Raw genomic sequence first — 13893 nt, 5'->3', positions numbered from 1 at the left:
GGGCACCTGACCACTGAGCCACATCCCCAGCCCTATTTTGATTTTATTTATTTTATTAATTCTCACTGAATTGCTTAGCGCCTTACTTTTGCTAAGGCTGGCTTTGAACTTGCTATCCTCCTGCCTCAGCCTCCCAAGCTGCTGGGATTACAGGAGTGTGCAACAGCGCCTGGCTGTGGTCTTGACTCAGTGTTTCCCCGATGATGAATGTTGCTGAGCTTTTTTTCATGTGACTCTTGATCATTTGTATATCTTCTGAAAAATATCAATTCCATTTATAATTAGATTGTCTGTCTTTTTATTATTGAGCAGACACCGATTTTATTAATAAGGGCATGTTTGCCCACATAAGCCATAACCGACTCAAGGCCAAGGGACTCGGCCAACACAACAATGCCCAAAACTACAGAAACCAGGACTTTGAGGAGCTGCAAGCAGACTGCCTTAGCATGGGCGAGCTGTTTGAAGACCCCATATTCCCTGCAGTACCCAGTTCCCTGGGCTTCAAGGATCTGGGCCCCAACTCCAGGAGTGTTCAGAACATCTTGTGGCAGCGGCCCAAGGTGGGCGCTGTGGGGGGAGGTGTGGGCTCATGGGAGGGGACTTTTATCATCTCCAATCCCCGACACCACCTTTTCCTGGCCCCTGGGTTCCACCTCCATCAGAGCTGGGGACAGTTCTGAATGCACTTTGGCCACAGGTTACCCTTGAGTGGTCACTCACCAAGCTCCGCTACCCCAGCCTAGCCATGTCCCGTGGGTCCTGCACCTCCCCCTCCCTCCTCTCATCTATCCCCCTGGAACTTGGAGGGAACACCAGTCCCTAGTAAAGGTGTGAGGGCGGCAGGCAGCAGGTGTCCTGGGCCCCCTGACACCTTTGTTCCTTCACTGCAGGATATTGCAAGCAACCCCCAGTTCATCGCAAATGGGGTCTCTCCCACAGACATCTGCCAAGGGGTACTCGGTGAGTGGGGAGCAGGGGGAAGCTGGTCTCCACTGCAGAGAGGCCGGGGAGAGGGTTGGTGGGGATACCTATTGCAGTCTGGGTTTGAGGGGGTCTGTCGGGGTGCTGTATCAATAATAATAAACTATTCAATGCTTAGTGAGTTAAAAACATCAAGAGGCATTTCTTATGTCAAGGTTTCTGTGAGTCAGGAATTCCAAACCAGCGTGGCTAAGCGGCTCTGAGTGGGCCACTCTTGAGGTCCTCAGCTTTGCTGTGTTCCTCTGAGGGCTCCCTGAGTCTGGTGGTCTGCTTCCAAGATGGCGCCCTCACTGAGCAGGAGGCTCAGTGCCTTACTGGCTGTTGGCAGGCCTCTGTCCCTTGCCATTTGGCTCCTCGTGGGTTTGCTTGAGAGTCCACACAGCATGGGATCAAAGTTAGAGATCCAAAAGAGGCGGAGGAGGAAGCCTTTTAGCACCTGGTCTCAGGAGTCACACAGTGTGACTTCCATTCATTAGAAGCAAGCCCTGAGTCTGGTACACATTCAAGAGGATGAGAATTAGGCACCATCTTTTGAAGGAAGGAGAGCCAAACTTTTGTGGACAGGTTTTCAGACCACTGCGGGTGCTACAGCCTACTCAATCCAGGGCATCAAATAAGAGAGCAACTGACTCCATCTGACCCACTGTCCCACAGGTCTTCCTTCCTAAGCCTGGTCCTGTTCCTCAGTTTCCTCCAAACCCCCTGTTGCCTCTTTAGGGATGAAACCAGGGTTGGCTTCCCCTAGGAATGAAGTCTGTCCCCATTTGTGGCAGAGAAAAGGGGTGTGTGGCCATGGGAGAGTCCAAGGAGACCTGGGGCCCCACGGCTGCCTCTGTGGCTCACTGGGCTGCAGGGGCATTGGTTCTAGGAGGAGACCCTCGTGCTGGTGGGTCTGCGGCACACTTACTTTCCTTCCTGCCCTCTGCCTCCCTCCAGGAAGCTGGGAGGTCACTGATAATCACAGAGCTCTGCCAGTGCCCTCAGCTCAGCCTGGCCCTGGGGGCCCACCCAGGCACCTGCTTCCTGGCCCACTAATGAGGGCTGAACCCGAGAGGCAGATGGCAGTGGGTGACTCATGGTGCTGTCCTCCCACAGGCTCCATTTAAGTCAAGCCTCAGGCCACACACACTGCCCTTGTGCCCCATGCACAGCTAGTCCTGGGGACTTCACTGGCGTACAGATGGAGCCTCTGGGTCTCCACAGAATGAGGGTGACATGAGGGAGAGACATCTGGGAACCTTTGTCACTACACCAGTGTGCTCATGGGGTGGGAGGGAGCAGTGGGAGGGGAGACTGGCTGTGGTGGGGGGACAGGAGCATGTTGACTCTCTCCCAAAGAAAGCAGGTCCCAGGGAGGGGAGCAAGATCTGAGAACAAAACCACCTCCCCGGGAACTCCCCCAGACACAAGCTTAGGGCTCCAGTTTGTCACTGTCTCCCAAAACAGAAGGGGGGGGGAGGGGGGGGCGGAGGAAGGGCGGCTCTGCTGGGAGTGAGGTGCCAAGGCCAGGTTCCTGCTCCCCCAGGGCAGGGATCCACCCACACATGTGGGTGCTCCAGGGGAAAAGCCCTGCCTGCCTTCCAGGGGACTGCTGGCTGCTGGCTGCCATTGGCTCCCTCACCTCGTATCCCAAACTGCTGTACCGAGTGGTGCCCAGGGAACAGAGCTTCAGGAAAAACTATGCGGGCATCTTCCATTTTCAGGTGAGCAGCAGGGTGAGAACCAGAGTTGCTCTGTGGGGGCGTGGGGAGCGAAGGAGAGAGAATTTGTAGGTGCATATTTATTTTATTATGGTCTGGGAGTTGGACTTTACCACTGGGCTACAATTCCAGACATTTCTCTTATTTTTTCTTTTGGGGTCTTGTTAAGTTGTCCAGGTTGGCCTCTAACTGATGACCCTCCTGCCTGCGGGCCTCCTGAATAGTGGGCTTTTATTTTCCTTTTTCAAAAATAACATGACTGGGATGGCTTTTGGCCTAATTATCAAAGAAGTGAAACTGTTTCCAAAAGAAATCACGTCGGCTGATTGTTTAAGCCCCCAAAGAAAATAGTTATGAATTCATGGTTCTTCTCCCTTCTCTTTCTCTCCTCCTCATTATTTGTGTATGCGTGGGGTGTGTGTGTGTGTGTGTGTGTGTGTGTGTGTGATGTCAGTAATCCCCGTCACTTAATGTTTGTGATCTGTCCCTGAGTAACTAACATTTGGACAATTACCCATGTCATAAAATATTTCTAAGAATAGTAGTAGGAGATTTTAAGATCTCAGAGATCCTAGCAAAGCTGCCTATTTTTAGAGGAGGCCCTTCGGTCAAGAGGGGATGGGGTCACCGGGAGACCAGGCAGGACGGGGAGGAGGCTGTGGGGTCGGGATTTAAGATTTTCTGGGTCTTTCCCCCACTGTTCAGTCTTTGCAGGGAGTGGGGCTCCTTGGCTGATGTGTTACTGGGCCTGGCCACCAGGAGGCGCTCAGGTGACAGGATTCCCACGTGGCGTGTGTGTGTGTGTGTGTGTGTGTGTGTGTGTGTGTGTGTGTGTGTGTGTGTGTGTAGCGCTGGGGACCGGGGGCTGAGCGATGCCCCTGCCCCACCGAGGCCCACCTTGGTGCCCACAGATCTGGCAGTTTGGGCAGTGGATGGACGTGGTGGTGGATGACCGGCTGCCCACCAAGAACGCCAAGTTGGTGTTTGTGCACTCCTCAGAGCGCACCGAGTTCTGGAGCGCCCTGCTGGAGAAGGCGTACGCCAAGTAAGTGCCCGGGCCCACAGGGGGGCTTGCCCTGCCCGCCGGCCGCCCCACAGTGGGCTGCTTCAGGCAGAGAAAGAGGCGGGGCGTGGTATGCAGCACGGGGCATCCCTCTCCTCCCTCCCCAAGTCCTCACACTTCCATCTCTGTACCCACAGGCTGAGCGGGTCTTACGAAGCACTGGCAGGGGGCAGCACCACGGAGGGCTTTGAGGACTTCACCGGTGGAGTGGCCCAGAGCCTCAATCTCTTGAGGCCCCCTGATAACATGCTGAGGCTCTTTAGGAAGGCCATGGATCGATCCTCCCTCATGGGCTGCTCCATTGAAGTAAGCCAAGCTTGGGCCTGCCTCAGGGCCTGTGCACCTGTTGCTGCTTTCACCTAGAAAGCTATTTCCCCAGCTATTTGTTCGCATAGCTTCTCACTCCCCTTTCAGTTCAGCTGTCCCCTTCTCGGGTCAGCCTTCCATGACTCCCAGTTGATGTACTTTCTACATTGTTTTGTTTTAGGGGGCCACCAGGGATTGAACCCAGGGGTGCTCAACCACTGAGCCACATCCCCAGACCTTTTGATTTTTTGGGAGGGAGGGGCGGTGCTGGGGATTGAATGCAGGGCCTTGTGCATGCAATGCAAGCTCTCTACCAACTGAGCTATATCCCCAGCCTTGATTTTTTTATTTAGAGACAGAGTCTTGCTGAGTTGCTTAGGCCTTGCCAAGTTTGTTGTTGTTGTTGTTTGAGACAGGCTTTCACTGAGTTGCTTAGGGCCTCATTAAGTTAATGAGGCTGGTCTTGAACTTTTGATCCTTCTGCCTCAGGCTCCTGAGCTACTGGGATTACCGACGTGGGCCACCACGCAAGGCTTCTACTTTGTTCTGATTTTCTTCTTCAACATTTATTGTGACCTGAAATGTCTTGCTCACCTATGTATCTGTTCACAGTCCATCTTCACACAGTGCTCACGTTGCATGTGGGCAGGGACCTTATTTGTGTCATCATCCACTGCTGGACCCTGGGACTTTAGACAAGACCTACCATCCAATAGGCACCCAACATATACTTATTAAAAAAAAAAAAATGAACCCAGAGTGCTACCATATGACCCAGCAATTGTATTCTTGGTCATTTATCATAGATAAATTAAGATTTGGGGTCTACACAAAGCCCCATACTCAGATGCTTATGGCAACTTTATTCATAGTAGTAAAAAAGCCAATCAAACTAGTCCTTCAGCAGGTAAATGGCTAGATAACCTGTGATGATTACACACCATGAAATACTACTCAGCCATAAAAAGAAACAAAACTATTGATAGCTGTAACAGCTAAGCTGGCTCTCTAGGACATTAGCTGAATGAAAACAAGTCAACTCCAGAAGGTCACACACTGATTCTGTGATTCCATTACATGATATTCTTTTTTTTTCCCCACTGGGAATTGAACTCAAGGGCACTTTACCACCAAGTTACTTCCTTTTTATTATTTTTTTTTTATATTGAATCAGGGTCTCACTAAGTTTCTGAGGCTGGCCTAAAACTTGTGATCTTCCTGCCTCAGGTTCCCAAGTTGCTGAAGTTGCTGGATTACACAGCAACCATTTATTTGACATTCTTGAAATGATAAAATATTAGAACTGGAGAATAAGTTCTTGATTGTTGTTGGCTAGGGAAAAAGAGATGGGTGTGTTTATAAGCAACATAAGGACTGCTTATAGTGAGGGAAATGTTCTATACTTGACTGTACAGAAGTACTTGATTATGGTGGTGGGCACACCAAACCACACACGTGAGAAAACTGCACAGAACACACTCAGAGCTAATAAAACTAGGGAAAGCGTGCAAGGTTAATGGATTGCATCAAGGTCAACATCCTGGTTTTGACATTGTCTAGTTTTGTAAGGTGTTATTCTGTCTCTGTATTATTTCTTACAACCGTATGTGAATCTACAATTACTTCAAAATACAAAGTTTAATTTTAAAGAAAAAAAAAAAAAAGAATCCAAGGGCCAGGCATGGTGGGGCACGCCTGTAATCCCAAGCGACTCAGGAGGCTGAGGCAGGAGGATCACAAGTTCAAGACCAGTCTCAGCAAATTATTGAGGCCCTAAGCAACTTAGCAAGACCTTTTCTCAAAATAAAAAATTAAGATAAATTATAAAGCACTGGGGATGTGGCTCAGTGAGAAAGCACCCTTGAGAGTTCTCACCTTTCTTGGGGTGCCCCGGTCCAGATCCTGAATGCCTTTTCTTCCCCTCTGCTCTGTAGGTCACTAGTGACAGTGAGATGGAGTCCATGACTCATCGAATGCTGGTGAGAGGACATGCTTATGCAGTGACCGGCCTTGAGGATGTGAGTCCTGGCAGCCAGCCCCACCCTGAGGATAGCAGGAAGGAAGGCACTTCTCTCCTAACCGGTGCCCCTGCCTGTCATGCCTCTCCCAGATCCGCTTCAGGGGCAGGATGGAAACACTGATTCGGATCCAGAATCCCTGGGGCCGGGTTGAGTGGAATGGACCCTGGAGTGACGAGTAGGTGCCCGTGACCCAGGTGGGGGATGGAGGTCACAGCAGGCCCAGGAGTAAGGCAGTGAGGGACTGACTGTGTGCCAGGGCAAGCCCCCCCCCCCCCCTGAAGGCACTCCATCCTCCTGGCTCAGGACCCGGGGAGGCAGACCTTCAGGGGTAGGGGAGGGAGGCCAGTGGGGAGGCTGGCCCACCTGGCTCCTACTGCCGCCTTCTCTCCTGCAGGTCCAGAGAGTGGGAGGAGGTGGATTCCAAGCTCCGGGTGCAGCTGCTGAACAAGAAGGAGGATGGGGAGTTCTGGTGAGCTTGTGTCTGGTCCACTCCTGACTCCCCCGGGCCCCATCCCGTAGCTCCCCTCCTCCCTCCGCCCTGTGCCTCCAGTGGGGAGGTCCTGGGGGCCTCTGCGCTCCCGGGTGTGGGTATGCACTGACACCCTCCTGCAGGATATCCTACTACGACTTCATGAACAACTTCACGCTCCTGGAGATCTGCAACCTCACCCCCGATGCGCTCTCTGGGGACCACAAGCGCTCCTGGCACACCACCTTCTATGAGGGCAGCTGGAGGAGGGGCAGCACCGCGGGGGGCTGCAGGAACCACCCTGGTAGGTGAGGGGCCTCGGGGCAGGGAGCGAGCAGTGGGCCACACTCACCACTAGCCCAGGCCCGGGGCGTAAGGTCATGGGGGCCAGGGTGCATGAGGTCAGGGGTCAATCCAATGGATCCCAACATCTGCCAGTAGGGGAGGCAGGCACTGTCCCAGCAAAACCATCCTATCCACTTCCTCCGCAGACACATTCTGGACCAACCCCCAGTTTAAGATCTATCTACCAGAAGAGGATGACCCGGAGGAGGACGTTGAGGGAGACCCAGTCTGCACCTGCCTGGTGGCCCTGATGCAGAAGAACTGGCGGCATGCGCGGCCCCAGGGAATGCAGCTGCACACCATTGGCTTTGTCGTCTTCCCAGTGGGTGCCCTGCGGGTCAGGCTACTCTTGCTCCCTCACCTCTGGCCTCCTCCCTTGAAGGCCCTTCTTCAGGGTCACAGCCCAACTGCACAGGTTCCAATCGCCCCAGAGCCATGACTCTCTGGCTGCTATTTTCTTTTCACAGATTTTAATTAATTAATTTTGATGCGGGGGATACAGGGATTGAACTCAGTGGCGCTTGACCACTGAGCCACATCCCCTATTTTGTACCAACCACTATGTATACAAACCACAATTTGGTATTTTATTTAGACACAGAGACTCAGTGAGTTACTTAGCGCCTCACTTTTGCTGAGGCTGGCTTTGAACTCACAAACCTCTTGCCTCAGCCTCCTGAGTACATGGAATTACAGGCACATGCCGCTGCCCCTGGAATCATACTGAATTTAACTCTATTTAACTCACCATTTTACAAATTTATAAATTTGGAGCTGGGTATGGTGGCATGTATCATTTGCTACTCAGGAGGCTGAGGTGGGAGGATCACTTGAATCCACATTTTCAAGACTTTGTCTCAAAAACAAGCATACAGCTCAGTGGTAAACACTTGCCTAGCATGCTCAGGACCCTGGGTTCAATCCTCAGCAACACACACACACACACAAAAAAAAAAAAAAAAAAAAAAAATCTACCTTGGAAAAAACGTTATGTCACTATATTTCACAATCCAAATGTGATGGATGTTTTTATTTGTTTTGTTTTGTTTTTTGGTACCAGGCATTGAATTCAGGGCCCTTAACCACTAAGCCATATCCCCAGCCCTTTTTTGTTCTTTATTTAGAGACAGGGTCTTGCTGAGTTGCTTAGGGCCTCACTGAGTTGCTTAGGGCCTTGCTAAGTTGCTGAGGCTGGTTTTGAACTCCTGATCCTCCTTGCCTCAGCCTCCAGAACCAATGGGATTACAGGTGGGCACCGTGGCACCCAGCTAAATACAATAAATTCTTTGTGTGTGTGTGTGCGGTGCTGGGGATTGAACCCAGGGCCTTGTGCATGTGAGGCAAACAACTGAGCTATATCCCCAACCCAACAATGGATTCTTAATGCTATCAGAGCCTCCCAAATACATACATTCATACACACACAAACGCACCCTCTACCTGGCTTTTGCAGACCTTATCACTCTCAAAATCTGAACCTCCTCTCTCTTTCCTTCCTAGGTCCCAAAAGAGGTACAGAAGAAGACATGGGGCTTGTTCCTGGGCAGCAACCCCTGCCCGCTGCATGTGTAGTGTCAAAGGGTGGGATTTGGTAACATGCTCTGAGAAACACTGGGTTAGGATCCAGCCCCTTCAGGCCCTGGTGGGAGTCGGGGAGAGAAGAGACCACACCAGGGTGCATGGTCTTTGGGCCATGTCCAGAACAGGTTGGTTGGTGTTGATACCTACTCCCAACACTGCCCATCAGGCTGCTTGCTTTGGGGGACCCTCTCTCTCTGCTCTCCCATGCCAGTCCTGCACCCACCTCCAGGGCACATATAGTTTCAGAATGTCCAGGATGTGCACTTGAAGAAGGATTTCTTCAAGAAGTATCAGGACAATGGCTTCTCAGAGACCTTCATCAACTCACGGGAGGTGAGCAACCACCTCCGGCTGCCTCCAGGACAATACATCATTGTCCCTTCTACCTTTGAGCCACACAAAGAAGCTGACTTCCTGCTGCGGGTCTTCACTGAGAAGCACAGCCAGTCTTGGTAAGGGTCCATACCTCATTGCTTCTAGATCCCCTGAGCAGGAACTGAAGGATATCAAGCTTGTGGAGCTGTCGTCTGGTTCTCCTCTACATTGTCCCAATTTTATAGTCAGGAAAACTGAAGCATTAGGAGGTGAAGTCTCAGTTAATAGTAGAACCAGAACTAGAACTAGAATCTAGATCCTTCTGAGCTGTTCCATGTTGCTTTGAATATGCAACATGACCTTCCCCAGACCCCACTGCAAACCTTTGTCTCCCCGACTTCTGGTAACCCCTAAGCTTTCACTCTCTTTCTTCCAGGGAACTGGATGGATTCAGCTACGAAGAGCTTCTCCAGGAGGTGAGGGGAGGCTGTGGGACTGGGGGTTGGAAGGAAACACATGGGAGAAAGAATTTTTTGGACCGGGTTCCTTTCCCACTCCCTTCCCCCAGGAAATCCCGTCTAAGAAGGACATAGATGAAGACTTCATAAATTTGTTTGAGACAGTGGCAGGCCAGGTGAGAGAGCCATGGGTAGAGGCTGAAGGAGTGTGGCTGGGGGCTCAAGGGGCCGGAGCAGGAGTTTCCCCTCCTCTTTCCTAGGACAAGGAAATAGACCAATATGAGCTACAGAAACTGCTCAACAGAACGGCTTTCAAATGTGAGTCCCCACTGCCACCCTCAAAGCCCTTCCCCCACATATTTTGCCCCACCGTCAACCACATCCCATTCATTCCATCTTTTCTTCCTTCCCTCACAGTCAAATACAAGATCAAGGGCTTTGGCTTGGATACCTGTCGCCGCATGATCAACCTCATGGATGTATCTTCCTATCTAGTGGGTGGACCTGTCTGGTATTCTCCCACCCCTGTCCTCCACCCCCAAGCCTGACCCAGAGATGGCAACCTCTCTGGCCAGCCACAGAAAAGATGCCCATTCTGCCAGGCTTGGTGGCCCATGCTTATAATCCCAGCGGCTCTGGAGGCTAAGGCAGGAGGATACCAAATTTGAAGCCAGCCTCAGCAACTGAGCAAGGCCCTAAGCAAATAGCAAGACCCTGTCTCAAAAAAAAAAAAAAAAAAAATCAATAAAAAGGGAAGGAGATGTAACTCAGTGGTTAAGTGCCTCTGGGTTCAATCCCTGGTACCAAAAAAATGATGCCTGTTTTTAACCATTCAGTGGCTCCCTGCAGTGAGCCTCTCTGCTTCCCTGCCCCAAGATATACTTTTCTGCTATCCTTGACTACTCCCACCCAGAAAGATGAATCTGGAAAGATGGGGATTTTGGAGTTCCAGGTCCTGTGGAAAAAAATCAAGAAATGGACGGTAAAGAGCCCTAGAAGGACAGTCTATTGGAATCAGGAAAGAGTGTCCTCTAGAGGAGTGGGGACTAGCAGGAATGAAACTAGAATTGGAGCCTCTGACCATAGGGGCATATGATGGGAGAGGGTCTTGGAGTGCTAATGTATGAGCTGGTCAAAATGTTTAATAACCAAGATGGCCCAGGTACCAGCTAGTCTTGAAGGATGCCTACAGAAAGTACCAAGCTGCTGTATCAGAGCCCTCCTGCAATGCTTGGAATTAGTGCCTTAATTACTAGAAATATTGGGAGCTCATGGGGTAGGTCATTGTCGGGGGACTGGAGATCTTGAGCAGCTATTATGAACCAACTGTACTGCAGTATTTCTTGATTTCAACCAATGCTATGTACATGGCCCTACCACATCTGTCTTCAGGAGATCTTCCGAGAGTGTGACGAGGACCAATCAGGCAACTTGAACTCCTATGAGATGCGCTCAGCAATTGAGAAAGCAGGTGGCCAGTGGGCAAGAAAGGGTTAGGGACTGGGAGCACAGATGCCTTGTCCAGAGCCCTGGACTCTGCCTTTTCCCCCCTCTTCTCTTCCCCAGGCATTAAGCTGAACAACAGGGTGCTGCAGGTGCTGGTGGCAAGGTATGCAGATGAAAACATGCTTGTGGATTTTGATGACTTCATCAGCTGCTTCCTGAAACTGAAGGCCATGTACAGTGAGTTAAGCACCTGCCCATGGACCCCCATACCAGATGCACGTGGCCCCAGTTCCAATGCCAGCTCACCTTGCTGGCGCTGGAACTTTGTGCCTCCATTTCCTGATCTATCAAATGCGGATGATAATGGTACTGCCCCCTTGGAATGGAGGTGCCGAGTAAACGAGGTGATCCGTGGAGAGCACTCAGAACCAGGTCTGGCTCCTAGCAAGGGTATATGGGTTGTGATCATTCATTCCGCACTGGGTTAGGGGATTTATCCCGAAGGCAGCAAGCATTTTCTGACCTTCTGCCCTGTTGGAAGTGGGTCCTTTAAACCACTGACCGCCTCGACCTCTTTCTCCCGCCTCCTCCCTGAAACAGTGTACTTTCTCACCAAGGATCCCAAGAACACTGGCTATATTCGTTTGGACTTGGAGCAGGTACACGGGGGAGGAGTGGGAAGGGATGTCCCCGCCCCTGGCCCCGCCCACCAGGCTCTGGCCCCGCCCACTCGGCCGCTCCCGTGCACGTGCTGGTCTATTCTCTCTGCAGTGGCTGGTGATGACCATGATATAGGCACTCTGCTGGAGCCTGGCTCCCTCCCTCTGCCAGCTGCGGGTGCTGGCCGAGGAGGTTGGGGTGCCCCTTGCCGCCCTCAGCTCTCAGGTCGGCTGGGCCCGGATGCCGTGTTTACTCCACTCTCGCTCTTCCTGCTTGGAGGGGTTCTTTGTCCCCCACCAGCTTCTAGTAGCTGGATCAACCCCACCATCTCAAATTTTCTCCCAGTATATTTCATTAAAACTTAAGTTAGGCTTCCTCCTGTTCTCCCATGTGAGACAGCCGAGAATAGGGAAGGCACCTGAGCTGCTTGGTGCCCTCCAGCTTTCTGTCCACTCAGCTGCCTGCTGACCCAGTCCTCCTGTGGCATGGCTTCTCTCTCCTTTCCCTCACCCGTGGATGTTATTATAATAAAGAGCACATGCCACTAGCTTCCCCATGTCTGTGTTTCTATACCAGGAAAAGACTGGCCAGGGCTCAGGTCACTTCCCCAACACCAAAGAGGAGTCCTGTAGCTCTCTCCCTCCGGGCAAGGTGATAGATATTACCTGTTTCAGCCAGCTTTTTCACTGCTGTGACTACAGTTTCAGAGGTCTGACTCCACAGAAGGCTGGCGCCATTTCTCAGGGCTGGAGGTGAGGTGGAACATCATGGCCGGAAGAGTGTATTGGAGAGAAGCAGCTCACATGGTGATCACAAAACATGGAGGGAGACTCCACTCCCCAGATACAAATATATACCCCCAAATATGTACCCACACTCCCAGTGACCCACCCCCTCCAGCCACACCCCCCGTGCCTCCAGTTACCACTCAGTTAATCCCATCAGGGATCAATTCACTGATTAGTTTAAGGCTCTCCCAACCTAATCATTTCCCCTCTGAACCTTCTTGCATTGTCTCATACATGAGCTTTTGGGGGATACCTCACATAGAAACCATAACACCACCTTACCTCTGGAGAGTGCTTAGAAATATGAGCTGTTGCAATAGCTAGGGGGCGCTGTTGGCATTTGTGGGCAGTCCAGGATGTGAAGTTTGCTTCAGTCCTTGAGGGTAAGAACTGTACAGTATGCTGGATGGTGGAGCAGCGTTGGGGTGGGGGCACAGGGAACTGTCAGCTGCCAGTGAGGGCTGTGAAGGGGCTGGCAAAGTTAGGGGCTACATGGCTTTGAATCATCTCCTCTCTCCCTTGGGTCCCCCAAGGTAGCACTGCATGTCTCAAAGTCAAAAATTCAAATGCCACACCTGCGGCAGCCAGCAGACAGATCATAGACGCGAAAGGAACCTCCTGGATGTGAGGTTGGGAGGGGTGAGGACTGTGTTCATTCCTGCCTTAAAGGTATTCAGATTCAAATCGTTGTTATTGTTGTTGGAAAAGTATTGCCCGTCAAACTATTGCCCTCACTGGAGGAGGGATGGTCCTCGGTTCTCTAGCTTTTGACCTTGGAGTCTCTGCTGCAGAGGCACCCGCACCCCCACCCCCAGTCCCAGCTTCCGGTCATAGCAAGAAGACTCAGGCTCTACTGCAGCTCTGTGACCCCACTTCTGTCTTTCCAGATCTCTCGGTGGCTTCCCCGTCCGGTCTCTGGCAGGGATACTGGGGTCTGGGTGTGTGAGCGTCTCAGATCCATTGGTAGAAACAGCTCCCACACTCCCTTGAATTAGAGACTGTTCCTCCCCAGAGGAGCCCAAATCCTCCCGCCTCTATGCACTTTCTCAGCCTCCCAGGGCGGCTGGGCTCCAGTTCCCTCCTACGGTGTCCTAACTTGGGTCCTCCACTGGAATGCTGAGGGGCCTGCAGGAGTTCCATTCCTCCTAGAGCTGGTGACAGATGCCCGGCCCCTGGCTCCTTCATGACTTCAAAGACCAAACCTGATCAGCCTGTGTGGAAAGCCGCCCGCTGGGTCCTTCATCACCAGCCATCGCCGCCTCTCCAGGAGTCATTTCCTCTCCTCTCCTTCCTCCTGTCCATTGTGACAGATAAATGACACTCTCTAAGCGCCTTTTAAAGGCTTGATTCCCCATTTTATCTTCCCTATTGTCCAAGGAGCTCTCTCCCTGAGGAACAAAGGTGTGGGGGTGGGGCAGTGGGGTCCAGAAACTAGAAACTACAGTCTTTTGAACTTGTGTGTGTGTGTTGTGTGTGTGTGTGTGTGTTTTATTTAGAGACAGGGTCTCAATGAGTTGTTTAGTGCCTCACTTATTGCTGAGGCTGGCTTTGAAATCAAGATCCTCCTGCCTCCACCTCCGGAGCCACTGGGATTACAGGCTTGCTTCTTCTGAACTTTTGAGATATCTCAGCAGTCCCAGAACCCCAGGAAGATGCTGACCCCTTGACCTGGGATGAAATGATGCCAACTTCAAACCAGGAGGGAGGGAAGCAGAAAACTCCCAAATCAGAACTATGAGTCACTTTTCTTTAAAATT

At 51.6% G+C, this 13893-nt stretch overlaps 1 protein-coding gene across 1 annotated transcript; it reads left to right on the top strand.

Moving 5' to 3' along the window:
• Positions 1-335: 335 nt before the first annotated feature.
• Positions 336-13082, top strand: Capn11 (calpain 11). Its single transcript, XM_076859506.1, has 23 exons — positions 336-563; positions 894-963; positions 2569-2687; positions 3596-3729; positions 3885-4053; positions 5988-6071; positions 6164-6249; positions 6469-6543; positions 6687-6847; positions 7035-7210; positions 8389-8400; positions 8710-8921; positions 9221-9260; positions 9353-9418; positions 9503-9560; positions 9660-9721; positions 10156-10224; positions 10635-10713; positions 10809-10925; positions 11289-11347; positions 11520-11573; positions 11925-11976; positions 13024-13082. The coding sequence occupies exons 1-23, from the start codon at positions 336-338 to the stop codon at positions 13080-13082; spliced, it is 2241 nt and encodes a 746-aa protein (XP_076715621.1).
• Positions 13083-13893: the final 811 nt, after the last annotated feature.

This window comes from Callospermophilus lateralis, chromosome 6, assembly GCF_048772815.1.
Source record: "Callospermophilus lateralis isolate mCalLat2 chromosome 6, mCalLat2.hap1, whole genome shotgun sequence".
Taxonomy (NCBI): domain Eukaryota; kingdom Metazoa; phylum Chordata; class Mammalia; order Rodentia; family Sciuridae; genus Callospermophilus; species Callospermophilus lateralis.
This window is presented reverse-complemented; position numbering and strand designations above follow the sequence as displayed.

Excerpts from the sequence above, each read along its gene's own strand:
- Capn11 (XM_076859506.1), top strand. The coding sequence starts at position 336 with ATGTTTGCCCACATAAGCCATAACCGACTCAAGGCCAAGGGACTCGGC. Across the intron at positions 9,419-9,502 it reads TTGAGACAGTGGCAGGCCAG|GACAAGGAAATAGACCAATA; the intron begins GTGAGAGAGCCA and ends CCTCTTTCCTAG. Across the intron at positions 10,714-10,808 it reads CTCAGCAATTGAGAAAGCAG|GCATTAAGCTGAACAACAGG; the intron begins GTGGCCAGTGGG and ends TCTCTTCCCCAG.